At 37.6% G+C, this 26,792-nt stretch overlaps 1 protein-coding gene across 1 annotated transcript; it reads left to right on the forward strand.

The window, feature by feature from the left end:
• Positions 1 to 7,438: 7,438 nt before the first annotated feature.
• Positions 7,439 to 26,189, forward strand: LOC127933411 (E3 ubiquitin-protein ligase pellino homolog 2). The gene is made up of 6 exons (XM_052530410.1): positions 7,439 to 7,780; positions 11,896 to 12,025; positions 20,379 to 20,480; positions 22,204 to 22,401; positions 22,674 to 22,862; positions 23,626 to 26,189. The coding sequence occupies exons 1-6, from the start codon at positions 7,704 to 7,706 to the stop codon at positions 24,214 to 24,216; spliced, it is 1,287 nt and encodes a 428-aa protein (XP_052386370.1). The 5' UTR covers positions 7,439 to 7,703; the 3' UTR covers positions 24,217 to 26,189.
• Positions 26,190 to 26,792: the final 603 nt, after the last annotated feature.

The following is a 26,792-nucleotide window of genomic DNA, read 5'->3' on the forward strand; positions in this document are numbered from 1 at the left end:
ATAACAATTCAATATAACAATGTGCTTCACTTTTTGCATTGAATTTTCAGAGCTTTTTGAAAATGGTAATGTAATAACATTATCACATGGCCAAGAGAGAGAGAAGATTTTTAAGCATTTAGCTTTGAATGGGATTTTTCTTTTTGAGGTTTGTATAAATGAGTTGCAGTTGTTTAAAAAGCGTCTACTTGATCACCCTCATATAAGACGCAATGAGTAATATTTTTCCCATGAAACATACAAAAGTGAGTTGTTTAGTAGAATGTCCAAGCTGCTGGTAACCAATTGCAACGTGAGAGCGGCGCTTTTTTCTTTTTTCAGGTGAACTGCCCCTTTAAATGATTCACGTGTGCTTTCTGTAGTGTTCCTGTAGCTCAACTGGTAGAACACTGCAAGCAAGCAAGCGCAAGGTTGGGGGTTTGATTCCCTGGGAACACAAGATATGTAAAAATTGATAGCCTGAATGCACTGTAAGTCGCTTTGGATAAAAGCGTCTGCTAAATGCATGAATTTAATTTTTATTTAATTTAAAGCTGCAGTCGGTAACTTTTCTAGCGGTTAATAAACAGAACTGCTTGCATCTTGTGGAAGAACATCGTGGCCGGATCTACTTCTCTCTGTTTATGTCTATGAAGAATCACAAAGGTACTGAGTTACTCCGCTGCGGTACCCCTGAAGCAATCTGAAATAGTCCGAATATAAACATTTATTATAGGTGTACCCTAGTGATTCAGGAAAGGCTAAAAACACGGTTTGGAAAATGGATTCATGGTGTACTCGCTTATTATATACATTTTGTAAATCATGTTTTAAAAAAAAAAGTTACGGACCGCAGCTCTGATTGGTTGTTTCTTACCGGGAGCGGATGACTTTCTGCAAATGGCAACAGGACCACTGGGAGGAGCCAGACGAGCTTGATTTTTTCACAGATTATCTGTCTCATATTCTACTGTCAGGACAGGACATAATGACAGGTTTCACAAATACATTTTTACAAAAGTTACCTACTTCAGCTTTCACACAATGCTTCAAATTCAAAGTAGCCTTCATCACACATTTTCACTAATCTTTGTCTTGCTCCACAAAGCTGCAATGATTTAGATTTCAATGAAAGGTGAAGAACAAGTTAAAGGACAACAACAAGACTCGTCTGTGGCTCTGAGGTCAGCAGACTCGCTAGCACAGTCTCAGCACATTCCAGCCATTCCCTACAGTCGGCTGATCCCAGACCTGCCTCTGTCCATGACACCATCACCATAGACATGTTACCATCATATACTGGCATCATGGAGGTAAAGTAAAACCCCATGTATGTCCAAAAAGTGTGCATTCTCCTTCTAATTAGTGTCTTTCTGCTGTTCCAGTCATTTTTGTGTGGACATATATCAATACTACAGCAATGACATGAAACTCCAGAGCGGTGGTTTACAAAGTGTGGCTCACAGAGTGGAGATAACTGGGCATTGCAAACATAAGAATGGTGCTGCATAAAGCTGTTAAAGTTTGTTGGTGGGTATAATATGTACACGTTTGAACCAACATGTGTCTCACGTACTGAATGAATCATTACTTCAGTTTAGCCATTAGGCTGCTTGCTTTGCCACCATGAAAGTCAAATAATAAAACAATAATAATAAATTAATTCCTTCCTTAATAGAGAATTGAAAGCTTTCTGATGCATTGTTGTCCGTACTCTGAGATACAACACGTTTTCCTCTGTTGCATATATTGCATTTTTTTCAGTTTTAACATACAGTATACAGCATACCCTTGTGGAAAAGAAGTGTGCTTAAATGTGCACTCGTAGTGTGCGTCAAGCCATATGATTATAAAAAAAAACGTTCTTGGAGTTATTTGTACATTATTGTTTTTTTTTTCTTAATAATTATTTTTATTGAATTTTCACTGTAATACAGAAACAACAAGACATCACCCAAAAGAAAAAACAAAAACACACACACATTGCTCAGATTATTAAATAAAACAGGTCTATCCCATATATAACAGATTACAGAAAGAGAGAAAAAATTAATTAATAGGGGCAGAAAAGTTAAATGCCTAAACCGTTACACAATTACAATATTCCTTGTGTATTATAGTGTGAAGATGAGGATCCTTATAATCCAGATATGCCAGAGTCCAGACTTTATAAAACAGGCCTGTTTTTTGATGTAATACATAGATTTATCACTAATCCAATTAAGTCAAATATTTTTTCTGGCAGCAAAGGAGAGAATATTATACACTTTCTTGTTAGCAGACAAAACTATGCATTTATTTGGGATTACCCAATACCAATGAGGTAAAAATCCAACTCCTTATTAAAAATCTTTTCCATTTCTCCCAGCACCAAAAACCAATACCTTTGCAGTCTGTTACATGACCACAAACAATGTGTTAAAGCACCTCAGATAGAGAGGGGTTAAAAAAATTCCTGTGGTTAGGAGAAATATGGATTCTGTGTATGATTTTAAATTGTATTTCTCTTGTACATGCACAAATCTCTACTCTCTTAGCACAAGACCAAATGTCATCCCATGTTTCCTCATCAATATTAGTAGCTAACTCTTCCGCCCATTTAGTTTGAATTCTCTGTGTATCAAGAGGAAGAAATTGAACACACAGCACCATAAGACATCTTTCCGGATGATAAAAATAATAACCTCTCAATAGAAGATATCTCACAATTTCTAACAAGTGTTGTGTTATTAGTAATATAATGTCTCAGTTGGAGGAATCGAAAAAAATTGTGTTTGAACAACTGGTACTTCTGAGTTAATTCCACAAATTATATTAATTTATTGTCTGAGAAACACATCCCCAAACCTAATAAGTCCCAAATTATACCAACGCTTAAAACCATCATCCAAAATTCCTGGGGTGAAATCCCAAAATTCCTGGGAGGAAATGTAAACAACAGGGGTAATATTGGGGTAAAGAAAGAAGTCAATTTAGGTCTACCCTCAAGTCTACAAACAGATCTCCTTTGGATCATCATTTATACATTACTGAAATAAAAGGCTACTATACTTAAGAGAGCACCCTTTCATGACTGTTTGTTAACACATAGGCAGCCGTTTTAAAAAGTAATGATGACAAATTAAACGTTTTACTCATATATTGATGTGTTTTTAAAGAGGTACACTTATGTTTATTAAAGCACATGTTAAGTACTTGATTATAATTGTTTTAAATGCACTAATTTACAACTTCATTTCAAAATTAGATAAGCCCATAGTCTATACTGCAGAGATGGTAGGGATAGTATGGAATTAGATATTTGATTATGAACATATCAATTTAAAATCCGAGGGTTTTCTTGCTTCAAGGTGTTCATTTTGAGAGTGGTGTAAAATATCACATGAGCGCGGAGCGAGACATTACTCCTCTGACCTGAATCTGACCTCTTTTATGAGTCAGCGTCCTCAAAGATATTCTTGAAGCTCTCACAGACTGATAGACTCACACAGGTTAACTAATAACAGCATCATTTACTGACTCTGCTGTCGTAGAAAGAGTCACTGTTAGTCATACCCATTCTTAACTTTCATAACTGTGATCATCAGATTGAGTTCTTCAGCACTAGGGATCCACTAAAAGACAGCATAGCAATGGCATAACAACACCCTGACAGTCACCCACAAAATAAACTAGGTTTGCAATGTTGTCTTCAGATCATCCTGAGTAGTGTTTATGCATCATGATAGAAAAATAAATTATGATTTAGTCCAGATCTTGACTTTAAATTGCGCAAACATTTTGTCATGCGTCATGCTCATAAATTGTATATGCAGTTATATTCTCATAGTTCAAAGTTCTGAACCAGACACATGCCTTTCTTTGCATCTGCTATCCATCAAGATGGAATGAGCGAGCGAGTCTTTGATCCTTCATCCAGGCTCGTGTGTGGAGGGGTGGAGGGTGTTGGGAGAGGGTCGACTGTAACTTCTGTAAAAACTCTGAACACACATGTGCTCATAGGATGCTGTCAGCATGTTGGCAGAGATGAGAAACATTGAAGTCACTGACACGCCATTGTTATTTATCCACTTACTAAGCACGATGTTGTGTTCTTGTGTTTGTTTGGTCAGAAGTGGCATGATGTAAGAGCAATAGAAGCAGATTTTTGGACGCGCCTACCGTGCAACTAACTGATTAAAAAGAGATTAGTGATGCAGTAATTAATCACAAGATCTGGGATGTTCTGAATAGATGATTCACTAAAGTTCTCTCAAAATTAATGTATTTTAAAAGTAACGAGGTAAAAGAGCTTCTGTAAAAACAAAACAAAAGGATATTCTGTACATTAGTTTGTTTATCGGTGAAGATGAGTAGACATTAATTTAAGAGAGACCTTTCAAAAGTTTGGGGTCAGTAAGATTATAAATATATAATATATGTATATATATATATATAAACATATATACAATGATCTCTTTTATTCAGCAAGGATCATTCAATTTATAATTTAAAACTTACTATTCGTCAAAGATATTACATAATAAAATATTAAGCACAACTTTCAAAATGTATATTAATTAGACATGTTTCTTGAGCACCAAATCAAAGAAAGACTGGACTGGAGTAATGGCTGCTGAAAATTCAGTGTTAGCATGATAGGAATAAATAAATAATTTATATTTGACATATATTTAAATAGAAAACAGTTACTTAAAATAATACTTTTTCTCAGTATTGCTGTTTTTACTGTTTCAATCAACTTGAATCAAGTTAATGGAGCCCTGGAGAGCAGAAGATGTTTCTCTCAAAAACATTCAAAAGATCTCAACCACCTCAAACTACTGAACGACTCATTATTGAGACACTTTTAAATTATTATTTTAGTGTTTACACTTTCAACTATTGTAGGCACGTTGGTCAATTGCTCTGTATTACAGGTATGGGGTGAAATTTATGTTCAGTTGAAATGAATGAATGAATTAATTAACTAGTTATTGTAAAATGTAAATGAAGCTTGTTTATAGCCTATCCTCTCTCTCAACCTCGCTTTACTAATATGCATTTGGACTTATATATATATATATATATATATAAAGTCCAGATGCGTAGTAGTAATTGCCATTATTCAGTCAAATTCCCATTAGCATTAATTCAGCACAACAAATACAGTCAGTGTGTTTTTATTTAAATATTGTAAGAAGGCTTCATTGTCTTCAAGCAAAATATAATTCCTTATTTCTTCACATTTTAAATGGATTACTGTGACATTTAACCATATAATGATTACAGAACAAATGGATGAATTGCAGCTGTGACAAAGTCATTTGGAGCCCTGTTGTTTTTCGAGGGAGTGTGAAGGAGGTGAAACACCCGCCAAAAAAACCCCCAGCTGCTCTGGATGGACTGTGGTGAAAGTGTGGGCTGATTACAAGCCTTTACAGAAGTGTGGAGGTGACACATTCAGCAGGAACATGTGGATGACTACACAACCATCAAAGTACACGGAGGAGTGATAGAGTTTAGCGGCTGATCGTGAGGTTTGGCAAAAGCCCACCACCTGTGATCAATAACAACACCATTTGAGCATTCATTCATTTAGAGGAAGCAAACTGACAACATGCACTTGAATGAGAATATAAACTTCAGCAAGAGAGACATTCTCATCCTTTAATGTGTCAGAAATATATATATATATATATATATATATATATATATATATATATATATATATATATATATATATATATATATATATATATATATATATATATATATATATATATATATATACATACATAAATACAAAACCCCACAAACGAATAACTGTCATTAATTGTCAATATATATATCCACTAGGCAAATGTTTATTAATTTATGCATTTATTTATTTATTTTATAATGGAAAAGGTTCTTTAGATCATTCAAATGTTCTTCACTCTAAGAATAAAACAGTTATTATATATAAATGTTAATTGAAAGTGAACCCAAAATGGTTTCTTCTTGTCATTGCTGCAAGTTTGTATCTTTTGCCTGATTTATAAAACATTTTATTCCTAAAACGTGACAAATATTTATTTTACTTACTTACTGCTGTTGACGGTATTTTCTGATTTATGGAGTCATAAACAAAGACGTCCAACACCTCCTCTGACTCTTGAATGAAACAAGAACTTTGGATTTATATTCTGGAAATGTATGCAAATTAGAGATAATGCCACATTTGCATATATAACATGTTATATAACATAACATTTCAGAAAACCTGTAATACAAAACACTTGTCTCACTGTACTGTGATGAATCATCTGGGGAAGTGTGGTGATATCTATTAGTCAAAATGTTTTCTCTTTTCACCCGCGGTGTCTTGCCTTTAACAAACAAACAAACAAACAAACAAACAAACGAACAAAACATTTCTAGTGACTCAAAAAGTTTAAAATACAGGTTCAGTAAATCTATTATCCGACTTCCCAACCCATCACTAAAAACAGAATCTGAATGCTTCTTCTGTGAAGGCATGAATGGATGAAAAGCAAACTTGTAGCAAATGGCTGATTCATGTGGACTGAGCTGTGAGAACAGCATGATGTCTGTGATGGGACTGGCAGCATTTCACGCGGTGATGGTGATGCTTTAATCACATCAGGTCAACAGTTTATATTCTCAGACCCTATTGCATCATTTCCATATGTTATGGCAGCACATGGGCTTTCTGAAAGTCAAAATAATTTATTAGTAAAGGCAAATCACAATCAACATATTACAAAAATGATAACTGCAAACTAATGGGATTTAAAAGATATATTAATACGTTTTATCCCTATGCAATGAGAGCCAAGGGGGTCCAATGTTCTTTGGGCCACAATGTTCTGCAACATATCTTCTTTTGTGTTCTGCCAAAAAAAAAAAAAAAAAAAAAAAACTTTGACATGAGAGTGAATAATGACATACCTTGCATTTTGGGTGAGCGTGCCTGTATTACACAATAAAACGTAGAGGTCTTGTTTTAAATCAGTGGAAAAGCAAACACATTTATTTGATTACTGATATGTGGGCTTTTTCTTTCACAAAAGGAGTTACAGTTACAAATAAATAAAAAACTTTTTTTTTTCCAAATTATTCTTATTATTTCTAATCGATAAGATTTGTTTTTAAAATTCTCGAAACCAAGCATATTACTTTAAATGTGTCGACGTTTTAGCCTTTGTTTACATAATTGAAGGTGCCGCCTAAGACCCGCCGCTGTGTTGGATCGTGCCGTTAGAGGGGGTGCGTTTTTTATTCTTTTTAGCTTAAAAGCTGAAATATCAAAGTATCAAATTTTCCATTTCATATTGTGCAGAGAAAACACCGTTCTCTAACGAATCTAAATATACACCAACCAACAATAAAGCTATGAGAATAGTCACTATAATTTTTGGAAAGTTTCTTCGTATGCCTCCCCTCGTAAAGTCGTTCTAAGTGAATGGTACGGTCCACCCTTCTAGTACTGTTTCTCTTACGGCGGATGGAAGCGTAGAGTTATTCACTACTCCTATAATGAAACGTCTCCGAGACTTGAGGCTTTATTATTATTATTTTTTAAATATCTCTTGGATGTAGGATTTAACTGTTATTGTTTTATTTTCTGAAAAGTAAGATTGGGAGCAAGTAAATGGGAAATCTGTCACTCTGGAGCGTCCTTTGAAGTCTCTCTTCCCGTTTCGTCGTGTAATTGAGAGAGTATTTGTTTGAAAAGCCTCATGTTTTCACCGGGTCAAGAGGAACACTGTACGCCCACCAAAGAGCCCGTAAAGTACGGCGAGCTCGTGGTTTTGGGGTAAGTCCGCACGCGCAGCTATTTTTCCTCGTGTTTGTCCAATATTGACACGACTTTGATTCTATTATGCGCTGTTTCTAAGTTACATTCTTTGACGTGCCTTTAATAATCTCACAAAAGGGCTCTTCAGAAACCCTCAAGCACATTTTTGAGCCTCTGTTTAGTTCATAACTGCGTTTTTGGAGAGTACGGAAATAGTTTGTTTACACACAGCTCCTAAAATCCACGCACTCACGTTACTGCACAAATACAACACGTGCGCTTTCTGTGAGCTTCACGAGCCTCCGAGAAATACATGTATGCACTTATTATTTTTATGCACGAAAAATCTTCTCTAAGGTTGATTATCACTATGATTTAGAAATGTGATGTGCGTTTTACTCCATCATGGGGGGTGGATGGTTTAGCTGTGAACTGGTTTAATCCTGAAGGCTCTTATTTTGGCCTCAGAGATCGGATCTTGATGGGATTTTCTCATTTTTCTGCACGGGAAGTCACAACGAGATGAAGGGCGGTGGAGGAATTCGGAAGCAGCCCACTAAAGTTATTTGTTCCCCCTCCTGTTCTGTGACTGAGCACAGAGACCGTCTCGTTTTCTTGCTCTGCTGGGTTGTAAATCACAGATGTGCCGTGATCTAGAGCAGGGCATTTGTTGGATGTCTTCCTCGTTAGTCAAAAGATGCTCTGTATGTGCTGGTTTGGATGTGTCCGATAAAGGCAATCCAAATGTGCAATAGCTTTACAATCAAAATTATCCCAACTCTGGATCTGAGATATTTCACCTCAAGCATCTCAAATGTGCTATATATACACGATCACAACTTTACAGAAAGTGTTGTGTACAATCTACAGTCATGTGATTTGTGGTTAATACTTATTAGTATAAATGTAAAAATGTCCAGCTTCAGGTTGTTGTTTTTTTGTGTTGTGAAGTCGTACTTTATTAAACGCAAACATGAGATTAACTTTAACATTGCTAGTAGCATTTCAAGATGAACATTTACTGAACTGAAGCAACTTTGATTTACTTGATTATCCATTATATTTTTTGCCTCCACAAAAGCTACACAGCTTTGATTAATAAAACAAAACATTTAAACGCATCTTGGACGTGATATAAATGGACAAATTGCATCTTTCTGCTCAGTTTGGGCCTCTGAATATAATTGGTGTTTTTCTATCCTTAAATGATCCCTCCATATTCACAGACTATTGTATAGGAGTCATAAAAACCTTACAAAAAAATTAATTTATTTCAAAAAAAATTTTTTTTTCATATGTCAGTCTTTTAAGGGTTAAAACCACAATTAGATGAATTTCATGGGCTCTGAGATATGCATGTTTTTGTTGGAGCTGCTTATCGAAGAGCACAGAAAGCTTTGTTTCAGTCTTCAATTTGTAGCCAACCTGGCTGCAGGCGCCCTGGGTTCCCTCCGGAATTTCCTACGGGTTTTTTTTATTTTATTTTTATAATAGCGTAGTGGTTTTGGTGTGAGTAAACTTAAGAAGGTTTGTGGTTAACATTACTCGGAGAGAGTCTCATGTTTTGTTTTGTAACACAAGCGTTTCACATCCTTACTGTGGTTGTCTTCCTTATTTGGCAACTTGCATTTAAAAAGACAACAACCGCAGCTTCTAGATACACACGTAACGTTTTCAAAAAGTTTCTTGAAGTAATCATTTTCATAAATTATTATTGTTAAGGTGCTGCAAGAAGTTTCTTATTTAATACACAATGTCATTTTAAATATGAAAGGGACATGTCAGCTTTAAATGTCAAAAATATTTGCAAGCATATCATCTAGAATTCAGAGATTATAGTTTACAAGTTGTGATGTAATTGGTGTGTCGATTTAAACCCAGGTGATTTCCCCCAGGAAAATGAGCTGAAAAAGACAAATATGACCATAGCTTAGGGGATAAAAATGAATAATAAATCATAATTTCAAACTAAAATCAAGGTTTATCAGTAGAAGTGGTTTGTGTCTCTTATATGTCAAGTGAATAAACATTTATTATACAACTGTGACATGGTTCAAAATTTAGCAGAATGCATGAAATTATGCATGAAATGTTATTGGAATGTTTGATTTATAGAATTTAATAACCTGTATGAGCCAAGCAGACCTATTGTAGCATTCCTTGTGTAAAAACAACTAAAAAACAATTCATGGTACCAACTTTCCGCTGCCCTGGTTGCCTGGCATTGGCTGCTGGCACACAGAGAGCCGAGGCTGAAAGAGGGTATTATTGATCTGGGCACAGGCACATCTGAGCCTCCAGTCCTCCTCTCTCTGTTCATTGTTCTCATTAGACTGACTGAGCTTTTTGATAAGACTTTGTGGGACACTACAACCCTCGAAAATGCACCTTTTGTACTGGTGTCTTTCCTCTGTGACTGATAGCTGTGATAGGGAGATGGATCTCGCTGACTCTAAAGTTTCTGCCAACTCGCTGAGATGGCCTTACAATCAAGTGTCATTCAATCTCTGACCTCTGAAAGGAGGCGATAAACCTAAAGAATCTCGGATGTAGAGAACTCCCTGATCGTTGTAATTTAAATTCAAAATGGGTTTAACATTATTTATGTAGTTATTTCTCGCATCCAACCTGTTATTGTTTTTCAGATAAATGCATCCTTAACATGGCATGTCAAACTGTGTTTCACTTTTCATACTGACATCATTACACATCATGCTGGTCGAACCAGAAAGTTAAAGCAGCTGCCTATGAAGGTGCCTTCTAAGGAAACCTGTTTTAGACAGACTTCCAAGGCACTGTGTCTAATGATCTAGAACAATTCAAATGAGCGTTAGTCACGACCAAGCAAGTATTTAAAGTCTTGTTCCCTCTAAAAATGAAGTCATGCATTACTTTAACATTAAGAGCTGGAGCCAATGGGAAGAAGTCTCTGTAATGACAGCATTTAGTCTGAGTCTTGAACACTGTGGTGTGTTTAACTATGAGTAGCTTGACTAAACAATCTATTGGGTTTAATTAAATGTTGTGTGAGTTTAAAATGAGTGTCATTTTATGATGCACGTTTCTCTTTACTATGTGTAAGTGACAGTTATGTTTCCAGATTATACTAAGTTTGCATTCAACATTAAAAGGAACCTGCACAAGGGAAGATCTGCACATGATATTTTTTTTTTATACACATGAATCCATTACAGTAATTGGCAATCCACAACAATCCAGTCAATTTTTGATGGACAAAAATTTTCATGTTCAAGAAGCAGTTTTACTCCGATATATATCATAATTGGGAACAGAGAGGTCTGAATTTTAAATGAACTTTGCCAATTTGAACATTTCCTAATGGGACCCACAAGGGCCTCTTAAGATTTGGTAAAAAAATAAAAATAAAATCAGCCACTTTGCACTTTGAATTAAAAGACAATGGCATGAAATCACTTTGTGAATCCACACTTGTTCTCTATAAAAGTTTCAGACCTCAGTTGATCCTAAAGTGTAGAAAAGAAACCTTGTACCTGGTCCTTGCATGCAGTGTTCTTGTTAAAACCTCAGATGGTCTTTTTGCGTGCGTGTCTGTGTAAAACTTAAGGACAACTTTTGAGTTATTAGTTGTTAATGTGCTGTTAATTGTTTTTGGTGACATGCTGTTATGATTTTAAATTTGTATATCTTGTGGACAGAAACATTTAGTTATTCAGATTTGAATACAGTGAGTGAACCCGGAGCATTTAGCTCATAATACACATTGAAGCAACGTTGTTTTAAAGTGAAAGTGTTTTGTAATGTTTTATCACGAGTCTCTTGTGTGGTGATGAGTATGTGTTGTAGATGACGCAGAGCCCCTTCCCTAATACTTGAAGCACATGGCGTGTACTGTCTATAGGGATATTTCAGTGTGGTTTAATAATTGTGCAAAAGCATGTTAATTACAAAGCTCATTTTGAAGGATAAGCATTCCAGTTCTGCAGAAACCTGAGTTGCTTTCTGTCTGTGTTGCTCTGCTCATGTGGCAGACTGGGATCTATAGAAAGCTGTGAAGCACTATTTCCACTTGATGGAAAATGATATTCTGAAACAAGACAAAAAATCTTCCTCATCTAATGTCATCTAATTTATGCTTTTCTCTTTTTAAAAAGGTACAATGGTTCACTCCCCAATGGAGACAGAGGGCGAAGGAAAAGCCGGTTCGCACTTTACAAAAGAGCCAAAGCCAACGGTGTCAAACCCAGCACTGTACACATCCTTAACACCCCACAAGCCAGCAAGGTAATCTCATATCAGAAACTATAATTGGGAAACCTAATCGTCTGTGAGAATGCTTTTCACTACGTGTGTTGTGTGCTGACTTTTTATTTTATTTTAGCCAGAATTCCACTTCATATTACCATTAAAAAGTGATTATATGATGTTTCTAAAAAGAACATTTATTTTGTGTATTTGGTGTAATGCAATGTGTTTATGCGGTTTAAGGTAAAAAAAAAAACCCCGTAACATAACGTTTAGAACACAGCAGCACAAGACAACAGAGCCATTTGTTGCATCCAGTAGGGACATAATTACTGATTATAATGACTTGTACTGTGTCTTTACACATTGCGCTGCATACACCTAAAAGCGTGTCTGCATTTTTGACATACGACATACAACAAGCGCTACTCTACACGAGCAGTTCTCGCGACCTCTTGCTCTGCACATTTTGTATGTCTCTCTTTGTTAACCTGATTCAGATAATCAGCTTGTTAGAAGTGAGCTCCATGCATGAAATGTCTTCCCATTGACATGGTCCCTACACAGTGTTCATTGCTCCCTACTCCCTGAGCAGGGAAATCTGTTGACGTTTACCTCACTCTGGAACATTTCATTAATGGATTTGCGCAACGTCTTCACACATGGACAAATGTGACATCATACACCTCTGTAAATAAACACACTTCAGTGCACATTCAATGGAGTGTATACGTTCACTTCGAACTGGAATCATGGCGGAATATCCTGTGATGTCCACTTTGCAGGGCACTTAGGTTTGAATAGAACAAATGACTGAAGCATACGAGAAACATACAAAATGTTCAGAGCAGAGGGGCGAGAGGACTGGAACTGAGAACCGCTGCTCTACACTGCTCAAAACCTGCATTTGAATCATCAGTGCCAAATCCTTTACATATGTAAACATACAGACTGTGTGAGTCACATTGTCATCTTCTCTACCAGGATCAGCAAACGGTCCTCCATAAAATGTGCTGCACACATCTGAATATTTGTGTTAAACTGTTCTGGAACAGTGTTGTAAATACAACTTTACCACTGATTTGTAGTTGTGTCCTCTTTTGGAAGGCTAAACAAAGTAGTTTCGCTTTCACAATGAAACGGTGTCTCCACAACATGGAGTTGTGAATCAAAGGTTTCACCACCTTTCTTTGCATGAACATTTGGGCAGCGTTATGCAATTATTCCCATATTGTGACATAGATGTGGCGGCGTGTTTGAACGAGCTGTTTTAGGAGGGTATGGACGAGTCTTAAATTTTATAAAGAATATCTCTTTGGATTTGAGACTTTAGTCTTTGCAACTTTACTGATCTTCTTTATGCACCAAGAGCTTGTAACACTCCAAAGAGAAAGCAAAACTTTTGGTTTGGAGATCAGAAGATCAGAAATTGGGGTAAACTTGAATGATTTACAGCTCATTGTGGGGATGGGGTTTGGGGGCCCTACCTTCACTCTACATCCCAGTTACCAGCTTTTATGCTGTAATAATATACTATTATAAATAATTTGACATTAATGGCACAACCGAATGCTTTGCCCTTTTGAAGAGATTGCATTTCATTTTATATTTTACAGCTGTGGTGTGTCAACTCATTTTAGATTGTGGGCCGTGGAGAAAGGCTAACTTAAGGGACTGCTCTTTATTTGTTAAACCATGCAGTTCCCATGCAAGCGCATGAGCAACACATGCTGTTCTAATGCTTGTAAAATCCCGAATCAACTATGCAACGGCAATTCATGGAACTTAAAATTCTTTCACCAGACTTAACTCCACATAGCAGAGAAGTTGTGGAGTATTTTGGTTTCATGCCCAGTTGTAAATTGTGCAATGCAGTGTTTGGTTAAGGAAGATTGCAACCTTTATTTAGTTACTCCACCGCACTGGCTACAATAGCATACCTGACCCCACCTTTCAAACGTCAGCTTGCTACTGGGACATTCTTCAGGGATTTACAGGGTGGTACTAAACGTAATGGGTGGGGTTGAGCTGTAAGAAGTTTACTCTCATACTAATCCCTGCTGACACTCTGCTGTCTCCAGATGTTATTGAAATTCACAGAGACTGTCCTTCCTTCTGATACTTCAGAAGTTTAATGTGTCACATTGTGTTGGAGATCTGTTTGAACACTTTTGAGTAGCCAGGCCACAACTTTCAAGTTTAGCCCACATATTATCTACTCATTACTTTTGTTCGAGTGACTTAACTTTTTGAGAACATGATATTTTATCCATTTGGGTCTCTTTTTTTTGTGGTTGGTGGCTGATGAATTATGATGTAATTTTGCTACTCTTCCAGTCAGCTAAAGACAACCTGCCAAGAGCCGTCATTGTCTGAGGAGATCTTTTTTCAATGAGAGCTGCTTCATTACATCGTGTGACTCTCGTTCTGTTCCAAAACCTAGCGAGCTGCCTAACAAGACTGCATTTTGACGTTTATCATAGACATGAGGTTTTTTTTTTTTTAAAGCTTTTTCTTTTGTGCAGACTCTAAGGGGTGTTTCACACAGAACGCGCCTTGGTGTCTAAAAACCCAGCACTCAGGAATGGTTTTTAAAAATGCCTCCTCCACCATTTTTGCCATCAAATAAAACCGTTGCCAAGCCTGGTAAAAATAATTGCCAGTCAGTAGAGGAAAGCCTTGGTCTGCCCTCTATTTCAGCATTTCATGTGCAGTCACATGAATACTAAGTATCATAATTTCCACACCAGTGTTAGGGTTCAAACTGATATTATTATTTTCAGTTACAGACTGAAATGGTCACACTATAGAGCCTTGTTTTGTCATTTTAAAAAGAAATAATGTGATATATTTGTGACATGTTTGTTTTATACAAAGACACAGGCTCCTTAATTAAAGTCCCATGAACGCAAGGAATGTTTTCTTCTCTCCATGAAACTAGCTGGCATGCTGTTTTTTGGGGAGAAGTTTTGTTACTGTTGGCTGCTTATTATCCATCCGCAGTGCCTCGTCAGAGCTGAAAATAGCCTAGCGCATATGTGAATCACGCTGCTCTTTGGGGTCACGGCGCTCAGAGGTGGAAGGCCTTCTGTGGCTCCAGGCGTCAGTCTGAAAGGGTTAACCAAAAAACGACCAGTTCTCCAGCAGTGACACAAGTGCAGCTGCATCATTGTAATGTTAAAGTTGAACAAAGAACAGGCTCTGCGATTACTCACAGCATGCCCGTGAACTCCTTTCAGATAATGGGTCACAAAATGTCACTAAACTATTCCAGGAACAATATGTGATTGTTCATGGATGTCTTGGAGGATTTGGCTGAGGTTGGAGTTGTTCCTCTTGCATTGAGGGCTGTCTAGCACTTATAGAGAGTAGAGCTGAATTGGATCCTGTGGTTGCAGTATCTCATCTCATCATGGTTTACAACACGAGGCCCTGCTTCTCACAGATGGAGCTGCTTCATATACCTTGTTGCCCATCGGGTGCAGCTCCACTAGGCCTATTGTTTGGGGTCTTTTCTGCCAACTGTAAAGTGGGTGGGATATGGGGGGTGGATTTATGGGACCCCCTGTTGTGATCTGGCAGTGAATGTGGAGAGCTGCCCAATGGTTTCACCCTCAAGCCTCTTTGTTACAGTTTGGGCACAAATGCTCTACGAACAATAGCGTCCCAAATTTTAAACTGGACTGGTCATACCCAACTGTCACAACATAATTGATATAGCTTTGGACTATACCTGCGTGCGATTTAGATAAAAATGATAAAAGTTAACTTTTAAAGTTACTTATAGGATTTTGTTTTTAGTTAAGCTAAAAATAAGGGATTCTGTCTTATTTCAGTTGCTCACTTCTTTTGCACATTTAAGGTCTAATAAATTTGATAAAATATTGTGCACTTCATTCCATTCTGTCTTGATACACTCTCGCGCCTGTAGTTTTACACACATTCATTAGAAACTGTTTGCGAAATGGTGTTCATAAATTTATAGAACAAAGAAAATAACCATAAGTTATGCACTGGGGAAAGGATCTCTCGAGCATTAAATGGCGTAAGCACTAGAGGTCGACCGTCGTATAGGCACGATAGTCGATTGCCAGAACTAATCAGCAAAAATCCATGCTTTGTAGTCTTTCTGTGTTGTGTCCATTGCTGGAATGGCTGAGAAGCTGTGCTGCCATTATACAGGTGCTTCTCAATAAATCAGAATGTCGAGGAAAACTTAATTTAGGTAATTCAACTCAAATTGTGAAACTCATGTATTAAATTCAATGCACACAGACTGAAGTAGTTTAAGTCTTTGGTTCTTTTAATTGTGATGATTTTGGTACACATTTAACAAAAGAGCCAACGATCCAACACCAATCCACGATCTCAACAAATTAGAATATGATGACATGCCAATTAGATAATCAACTCAAAACATCTTAAAAGGTTTCTGAGCCTTCAAAATGGTCTCTGACAATCATTGACACCCTTCACAAGGAGTGTAAGTCACAAAAATTAATTGCCAATAAGCTGGCTGTTCACAGAGTGCTGTTTCCAAGCATGTTAACAGAATGTTGATTGGAACGAAAAGAAGCTCATAGCCAAATTTGCTTGAAGTCCAGTGTTAAGCTTCTACAGTCTGTGATGATTTGGGGTGCAATGTCATCTGCTGGTGTTGGTCCATTTGTGTTTTTTGAAAACCAAAGTCACTGCGCCCGTTTGACTTTGAGCACTTCATACTTCTTTCTGCTGACCAGCTTTTTGAAGATGCTGATTTCATTTTCCAGCGGGATTTGGCACCTGTCCACACTGCCAAAAGCACCAAAAGTTGGTTAAATGATGTTGTTTGTGTGCTTGACTGGCCAGCAAACTCACCAGACCTGAACCCCAGAGAGAATCTATGGGCTATCGTCAAGAGGAAGATGAGAAACAAGAGACCAAAAAATGCAGATGAGCTGAAGGCCACTGTCAATGAAACCTTCTTCCAGACCACCTCAGCAGTGTCACAAACTGATCAACTCCATGCCACGCCGAATTGAGGCAGTAAATAAAGCAAAAGGAGCCCCTACCAAGCATTGAGTACATGTACAGTAAATGAACATAAGGCCAACAATTCACAAAATGTTTTTTTAAATTTTTTATTTTCGTTTTATGAAGTATTCTAATTTGTTGAGATAGTGAAAATGCTGAGAGGACGCGAACATTAGCAGCAACTCAAGCTGTTAAAACAATGTGACCAAGACACGCTAATCTGCCCCAAATGCTAAATGTCACTATTGTTAAAATCTATTTGCATTAGTTTATGTCCAGCTGGTCACTTTAATGCATTTGTTAGCAGTGAAGAGAAAGCAAACTGATATGTTGATTTAGCCGAAATAAATCCTGCCGCCATTCGCAGTTTTATATTAAATTACATAAAATTTGTCCCAGATCAATGTTACTGAATATGATGACATCACCCTAATCTTTAAAATTGTGTGTTGAGCATTTTTCAGTGAAACTTTGTCTTTCTGTGCCTCTGATAAAGAATGCTTCATTTATAGAGAGCTGTAGTATACATCATGCTTTTTCTTTCTATATTGCTTTTTTAAACGACGAAACTTCAAACTCATCTACGCCACTTTTTGATCATTCTTGAAGTGAATTTTTGTCCGTTTGCTGGTTAAACTGTTTTCGACTGCCGTCTGAACTGAACGCGACACGTCCGGTGTGTGTCACCCCTGATACCTGCTGTCTCAGACACTGCACATTGTGCCCGGTGTGCGACAAGTGCTCTAGAATAAAGCAATTCAAGTGTGAAAACATGCATACAATATCCATATGTTTTCAATTTCAATGCTATGGCCTTTGTGTAGATGTTTAAAGATGGCCATCTAGTTAGTGTTAATTTCAACATCAACTTGTATATTTTAAAATATTGAAGTTGCTTCTGTTAACATTAGTCAACAAACTAACTTTAATGATCAATATATAATTAATATTAAATATTTAACATCTTTGGTCATAAAGATAAATGCAAGACTGCACTCACACACACAAAAAAGGCACTTTTGTAAAATAATAAAAGCAAACATGACGTGCTTTCTGCGGTCTTGGTCTCTCTGAAGTTGAGTACAAAACTCTGTATGTCTTTGCCTTACAGACATTAAAAATATATCTTTAGAGAGTGAAATCTCTCCTTTCAAATGAACAAATTCAGATGGAAAACAAATATTCTCAGATTATGTAATGACTGAAACATCCACTCAGGAATGGTGAGTTGTGTTGCTGAGATCATCTCTTAAACCGAAAACAAAGAAAGCCCGAGTTTATCAAATAATTAAAATGTTAATGCAGCCTCCTTCCTGTTTCTCCCTGAATCATTCATAATCATTACTTCTGCCTGTGTGCTTTATGTGTGTGTTTGAGCCCTTATTAGGCTATGTAGGCAATTAAAGGCTCATTATAATGATTTAAATGGTTTATTAATAAACGTGTGATTAGTCAACTAATCCTTAAAATGAACGACTACTAGTCAGCCAGAAAAATTCTTAGTCGAGGGCAGCCCTAGTAAAATCCATTCGCTGTCGATCTTTAGTAAGCAATCTGTCAGCACCAGCCCACATTAAATCTGCTGCTTCAAAGAGGCTCAAATAGCGTTCCCGTGCAGGGGACAACTTGGGACATGCAGTTATTTATATATTATTTTGCATGTTTTTATGTGCAACTTTTTGTCGTGGAGGTGATGTTACTGACAAAGGTTCTTTATGCCACAGTGCCATTTGTTTTATTTACACGTTTTAAAGCATGTAAAAGGATACACTGGGACTTCTAAACATTTTTGTATGACTCAAACTGAAACAGAGAGGGCCAGAAAAAACTGAATTTATGGAAATGATTCAAACACTATTCTGATAATTGAGTTTCGAGACGGAGTGAGAACCGAACTGTATGAATGGCATGTTTTTAGAAAAGTTGTGTGTTAAAAATAAAGAACATCTTTAAATGATTCCAATATTCATATTAGTGTTCAAAATGAATTTTGATTTGGAGTTCTTCGTATATATTGGATTGTCCTATAACAGACTCACCCAGCAGCACTATTTAGTCTGGGTTATTACAGGACATTGGTGGGGCGTGAAATTTTGGCTTTCCGTTTGCATATGTGAACTGCTTATGACCTCCGGTGTTATTGAGAATGGTGTTATGTGCATGTGTATTCACACAGTCCTGAGGTGAACACTGAGTGTTTAACCCCATAATGCATTGGGCTGTGGTGGTGGTGGTGGTGGTGTTGTACAGATACAAACCACCTTCCTCTCTTGGCTGTGTTTTTCCATTGTTGCACACTAGTGTAGTTACCATGACCCAGTTTCCACTCCCTCATGAGCACACGTGATAGAGATGTGGGTAATTTGGAAATCACAGATTAGAGGAGAGAAAGGGTGAACTGGGAAGCGAGAAGTAAGCATGATGGGAATTTGGCTGCTTTTAAACAATGCAATGTTGTGGTTTTGTCTCAAGCCACCAGAATAATGTCCACACACAATGCTCTTTGAAATGAGCTCAATTCAGATCATGCATGCCTATCTTTGAATGCTAATTTACTTACTACATTGAGTAGAAATGATATAGAATAGTCTTCAAACCATTCTACAGTTTTTTTTTTTTTAAGTCATATCTCTTCCTCTACTTACACGCTTGACTTAAATCATGACTTATTTATAACAAGCCGCGTATGACAGCTGTCTGAGTAATGAATGTTTGATGGGGTGTGTTTCACATAGACAAATGCACATTTGTTACAGTGGCATTTTAGTTTTGAACAAACTTATACACGCACACAAAGGTCTGAGTTATGAGTAGTGCTGCTTTCTAACCTTTTCACTCTTACAGGTTTAGTAGGGTGAAGGGCAATTGGTGGTTGCTTGTTTTTCCTCATTACCTTTGCAGTCACTTCTTCAGCAGCCCAATGTAAATGGGTCAAGTTCAAAAGTTAAACTGTGCATTTAGTTCTTGTCACGCCTGCTAAACGCTTGTCAAAATGTGCATTTCTTATGCATTAAGCTTAATTGATTATTAATTGAGCAAATTAGCTGTATAACTTATAAGTAAAGGATCCATCAGTTTACTTGGGGCATGAGCCTAAATTATTACTTTTAACTTTTTCTGACCCATTATTATTTATTTTTTAATCAGACACAATGAAAGAGACAAACAAATCTTATAGACATAGCAACAGCATAAAGACCACAGTAAAAGCTGTAGATACTACATGGCAACATCCTGGAATTGTGGCGGCATGTTTTTCACAGTGTTTTTTTCAGAAAGTGTAAAAATCTTGTAATGTCTTTTAAAAAAGCAAAGCCTCTCTGCGTGCCACTGTAGCAGGACATCCTCCCTGACAGATGCTTCTGTTGTGTTGTGACAGGCGGTGAACTGTAAGGGCCAGCACAGCATCTCCTACACGCTGTCCAGAAACCAGACGGTGGTGGTGGAGTACAGCCACGACAAAGACACAGACATGTTCCAGGTACTGTTTCACAAAACAAGAAACTCTTTGAAATCTGTTCTCCACTGTTACTTTGAGCATAACTTCAGTGCAAAGGCACATCTCTTTCTGTCTAACTTTTATGTTTGCAATACTCTGAGGTCTGATCTTTAGCATGGCTAATCAAGATCTGTGATTGTTAGGGTTGGGTACTGAAACCCGGTACCAATATGACACCGGTACTTATGGAATATACTTAATCTAATTATACCTACTTTATACAAAGACTAAGACTTTTGCACAGTAGTGTTATGCAGACTGTTGTCAGACTGCTTGTCCATTCAACAATCTCACTAGATTATTATTACAATGAATGGCAAAATGAATGTTTGGAAATGTTAACTCATATTTCCTACTCACTTAAACAAAATATATAAATAACTGGCTTAAAACCCTTTTTTGGGGTGAAAATACTAATGTGCCTAAGACTGTACTTTACAAATGACATTGCTGCTACTTTATAAAGAACGATCATACAGTAATTCACAGAACTGATTAAAGACAGGGACAGACAGCACTCATCTTAACTAAATATCAGTGAGTGACAGAGATACAGTAGAAACATTATGTGTGGTTTTGTATTAAATAATGACCCAGATCATGAAATACTTTTATTAGCTTTAGAGTAAGGGAAGCTTGGGAAATGAGAGCATCCAAGGAGCGTGTGAAACCATGGATTTATTTTAAATCTTTTTAATGTTCTTTAATGTTATCCTTTTTAGGCTTTATATATTTATTTTTATAGAAGTATCGATTTAGGCACCGGTTCCCTTTTAAAATGTATCAAAATGGCACTGGTATCGAATAAAACCCAATGGATACCCAACCGTATGTGATTGTCTGGTTTGCTCGTGAGAGAGAGTCGTATGGATTGTAGCAAATGGGAAGAAAAGCAAAAACAGGAACCAGCAGCAACCCACAGGGACAAAACAGAAACACTCTATAAAAAGGAAATAAAGTGGAGACTGTTGCATCTTTATTTCAGTACAAGTATTTATAAACAGGATTTAGTGCAATGAGCACCTCTCTATTCTTGGGAACTTCCACCCCTCTTTTAAAACCAAAATAGGCTCTTCAAACAAGTCCCGGCACATGCATGACTGTTTTTCGTCCTGTTTACTACTGAGACAAAACAGTGTAGGGACTGCTCTGCTGAAAACTGTACAAAACATTTGACTCATTTCAGAATTTTTGCACTTTCACACTTTGTTCATCAAAATATTCTGGGGAAAAAAAATAATTACTGTATCCACAAATGTAAGCAAAAAGTATTAATGTGTGTGTGTGTGTGTGTGTTTGTATGTATATGTGTATATATATATAATTTTTTTTTTTTGTGGTGGGCATAGATACCTTTTTTTTTTTCTAGATTAATCTCACTGTAATCTTATTCTTGTCCTTATTTGTAAAACTAATATCAAAATAAACAAGTTTTTTACAGAAAGTTTTCTGAGGGTTAGGATTATCTTATATTACAGCAACTATCAGTATATAAAAACCATCAAAGTCTATGTAATGTCCCCATTTAGATAGCTAAGTAAGTGTGTGTGTGTGTGTAGTTTCAGAGTATTCATTTCAATAATAAGAATAATTTTCTCCTAAAATTATTTCTGTCATGACCTGAAATATAACTCAGATAGTTGCTAGAAATGAGCATTAGTTGTAAGTTATATCTGATATATCTTGTTTTTTTTTTGTACGTCAGATTGGACGATCAACGGAGGGCCCTATTGACTTTGTGGTGACTGACACTGTGTCAGGTGGAGGGGAGGGTGAGGACACACCCATCACTCAAAGCACCATCTCCCGCTTCGCCTGCCGGGTGGTGTGTGAACGTAACCCGCCCTACACCGCGCGCATCTACGCTGCAGGCTTCGATACATCCAAGAATATATTTCTCGGAGTAAGTGTGTTTTCTCGCCTGATCTTGAAATGGAATTGTCTGTGGGATCCATTTCTCATCTTAGTAACTTTATTAATATATATACACACACACATATTTGTGTATGTGCTGTGTTGGGGAGTATCCACTTCTGCTGATGCACTGGAACTGATCTAAACTTACCTGGTAAATATAGGTGTGTCCGGCGAACTGGAATGAGTCACCCATGTGTAACTAAAAAGAGTGCAGTGCATTCATTTTTGTTTATGTATACTAATTAAGTGTCTCTGTAGGAGAAAGCAGCCAAATGGAAGAATCCAGATGGTCACATGGACGGCCTGACGACCAATGGTGTGCTAGTCATGCACCCGAGGGGCGGGTTCACACAGGAGTCCAAGCCTGGCGTGTGGAGGGAGATATCGGTGTGTGGAGATGTTTACACACTGAGAGAAACACGATCCGCTCAAACTCGGGGCAAACTGGTTAGTATGTCTACTGCATCTGCTCACTTTAGTTCACAGAGGAGCCAACCATCAATACACACAATTACTCTGACAATTGTGGTTATAAATTCAAACTCAAATTTACGCAATTGCAGAAATCATCTAGACTTGATTATCTGGTAAGGATGACCCCTAAATCGTGCATTGGACACTCTAGATTACTCATGTGCTCTAGATTAAGTTGTTGATTTTAAGCACCTATGGATATTGTCTTACTCAGATCATGTTTGTTTCAATATGTTCAGTTTGCAAAGTGAAGCAGAAAGGAAGTAAACCAGTTAGAGGCAGTATGTTTGAGTCTTCGAACCTCTAGCTCCTCCTGGAGGACAAATATGGTTTTGCACTCTTGCATTGTTACCACACTGCATCAACTCTTTTGCTAATAATAATAAACACACTGTTAAAAGTAAATACTTGAGGCATAGATTAAACCTCATGGATATGTGTCAGTATACAAAAGTTTACAGTATCGGAAATCGAAAAACAATATCCATCCATCGGTTAATCCATCAAACTCATTGAGAAATGTAACAACGTTCCACTAATTTGCTCTGCATGTTTACGAGTATAAAACTGTCTGTGAGTGTGAACCCTGGGATGGACTGGCCATTTGTCCAAGGTGTTTCCCTGCCTAAGGCCTGAGATCCTGGGATAGGCTCCAGTTTCCCCGCAACCCAACATGGGACATGTTTTGAAAAAGGATGTATTGAATGCATTGCTCAGATGCTTGTTCTATTCTCAGGTGGAGAGTGAGAGTAACGTGCTCCAGGACGGCTCTCTGGTTGATCTGTGCGGAGCCACGTTACTCTGGCGCACAGCCGACGGTCTTTTCCACACCCCCACTCAGAAGCACCTGGAGGCGTTGCGCCAGGAGCTGAACGCAGCCCGGCCTCAGTGCCCCGTGGGACTCAACACCCTGGCCTTTCCCAGCATGCAACGCTGCAGCCGTGCCCTGGCCAGTGGCCCCACCCAAGAGGACAAGCAGCCCTGGGTCTACCTCGCCTGTGGCCACGTTCACGGCTACCACGACTGGGGCCACCGTTCTGAACGAGACCCCAATGCTCAAAGAGAGTGTCCCATGTGCAGAACCGTGGGCCCCTACGTGCCACTCTGGCTCGGATGCGAACCAGCCTTTTACGTCGATACCGGCGCACCAACGTACGCCTTTGTGCCTTGCGGCCACGTGTGCTCAGAAAAGTCAGCCCGCTATTGGGCGGAGATTCCTTTACCGCACGGCACCCACGCTTTCCACGCCGCCTGCCCCTTCTGCGCTACCCAACTCAATCTGACCCAAAAGTGGGCGAAGCTCATTTTTCAGGGGCCTATAGACTGAGATTGTAGAGGAGGTGGATGGTGGGTCATTGCCTAATCGAAGTGAAGTCCACTATGCTGAAGGACAGTTCGTAGAAGGTGTGACTGCAAGCTGTGAAACTGCTCTTGAAACACTTATCCTGGAGAGCAGGTTCGTGCTCATGACTGTGACTGTGATAGTTGGTGAATGACAGGCGTCCGTCATGATTTCCTTACTTTTGTCTAAGTTCACACCAGCATGAGCACATCACTCAGGAGATTTAATATATTTCTACACCTGGCTTTAGACTCGAGATGCTTCTTTCTTGGTGATCAAGCCTTCCTGTGGAGTTTTGTTGCTTTAATAATCCTTCCGGTGATTTCCAAAGAGCTTGACCGTATGGTCCTAGCGTGTTGAGTTGGAACTAAACCGTGCAGGATGGTCCGAGCCCCAGGATCTGGACTTAACCTCCATTATTTTAAGTAGTTCAGTGTGTGCGCAGGATCCTAAACTCCACTGAGGGCTTTCTACGAGGATCCACTTGTTGGAGCACTGATTTGGGAACTGCAATACTAAAATGGTTGTTTCCAAATAATTAAAAAAATGATGATTCTGTTGAATTTTATAACATGTAGAGCTACCCCCATAGCATTGACAGGAATAATAACCAGCCGCAGCAGAAGCTTCGTTTTCAAATGGACGGTGCGTTATGGGATTACAGTGATTTGTGATTTTAGCCTAGTTCTCTGTTCATATAAGTATTCGGAAATTAACACATGCTGTTTTTGTGTCTAAAAGGTTCAAGATTTGAAGTTTTGATGTAAAGGTGTTTTTATTCATACTGGGGTAACCAGTAAGGAGACTAACAACGGATGTTGCCAAATATTTCTGGAACTGGCTTTAGAGTTCGTAACTAAAGTGGTTCTTCTTTGTGTTTTTTTTTTTTTTTTTTATCTTAAAAACTGTGTCCCAAATATTTTGGTACTTAATCAAAGTAGATTCTGCAGTCATCATCTAGACACATGTAGAAAATAACGAGAAGGAAAACGACGATGGTGGAGGTTTATGGCGTAGAGGAGCTGTGAAGCAGTGATCGCTTGGTAACAATTTCTCATTGGTCAAAATTCTTCCTATTTCAACTGTTTTATAAGCTTGTTATGAGATTAAAATGACTTTTATTCCACTATTTTCCTAAATTTTATACAGAGATGGTTTCTAATGTCTAAAGACATTTTTACAGGGAAGTGAAGATGATATTTTAGTCAAAATGAAGGGGTATTTTTTATAAACACTTGCAATCCACAGAGCCTTTTACTCACTGAAAAGTATTTTGCTACACAATAGCCCATGTACAATTAGTTTAAAACAGATACTAATATATTTATTCAAATATGTATTTTCGGTGTCGGTATGAATGTCTCAGCCTGAACAGCCAGAAATGGTCATCTCTCATTTATAAGTTCATGCTGCGTCTGGAGACTTGTGAACAGTCAGTAGTCATGTGTCTTTTATTGACGCTCAAGCCTCTGATGCATCTTCTGATTATGCTTGTGTTTGCAAAATAACCCTGTGTTCCTCTTACACTCCATGCTGAAGTCAGACCCAATATGAAATGTAAAGCTGTCAAATGTCAGATTGGATTTGAATGTTCTGTTTTCTTTTTACTATTTCACAAGTAGTAGCCTACTTGTGGTGTAAACCCCTTGTGTGGTTATACATGCATTAGAGGATATAGTGTTTTCTTGAAACATAACATATCATGGTGACATTTTTACACCAAAAGCAAAATTAAATGGATGGGGAGTATACTTCCTAAAGCAAAGCTACTGTTTTTTAACAATGATGGCACTTCCATGCGGAGTAAACTAAAATAAGGCCAAACTTTTTTTTTTTTTAATGCCAAAAAGTGCTTCTTTGTATGTAGTCATGTTAAATTCCAGGGAGTAGAATACATGTCTAAACCATTGTATGTTTCAGTTGTTCGAAATTAGGCACAATAAACATTACACTACAGAGCTTTAGTGTTTTAATTGCTGCTTTGCAACACCAATACAACAGTGTCAAAAAAAGAGCTTTTCACTGCAAGTTTAGCAGAAAGAAACAACACTGAAGTAATGCAGTACGGACACTGAATCTATTAGCCAGTCATTATTCGTGACGTTTAATCAAGATGCAAAAACATGATGTCTGGCCACAGGGCTGTAATAATGTAAATATATAGTCCATGCTGCAATTACATTGGTCTTTGCATTTCTGTTATCACATTTTGTAAATAAAAGACATTTAATTCTCATTTAATTCAGTCTTAATAAACCAGCGATGTGTCTTCTAGTCATGTACTTCTGAGTTCTCTGTGCAGATATGCTCAGAATGAGGTGAGTGAATATCAATGAATTTTAATTTATGAGTGAACTCTCTAAATCTTTAAGCATGTCTTTTTTTTCTACACCATTTTTCTACAATATTATTAAAATACTTAGACACTGCTATCATGTGGCTATCACTGTCTGTGCATCAAAAGTTTAGAGAAACATTTGCTAATGAAGGTTAAATCCTGCACCTTTCAGGCCTATAAAGAGTCTGTCTTCTGCTCTTACATTGCAACAAAACCTTTATAA

This window comes from Carassius gibelio, chromosome A17 (genome assembly GCF_023724105.1).
Source record: "Carassius gibelio isolate Cgi1373 ecotype wild population from Czech Republic chromosome A17, carGib1.2-hapl.c, whole genome shotgun sequence".
NCBI lineage: Eukaryota > Metazoa > Chordata > Actinopteri > Cypriniformes > Cyprinidae > Carassius > Carassius gibelio.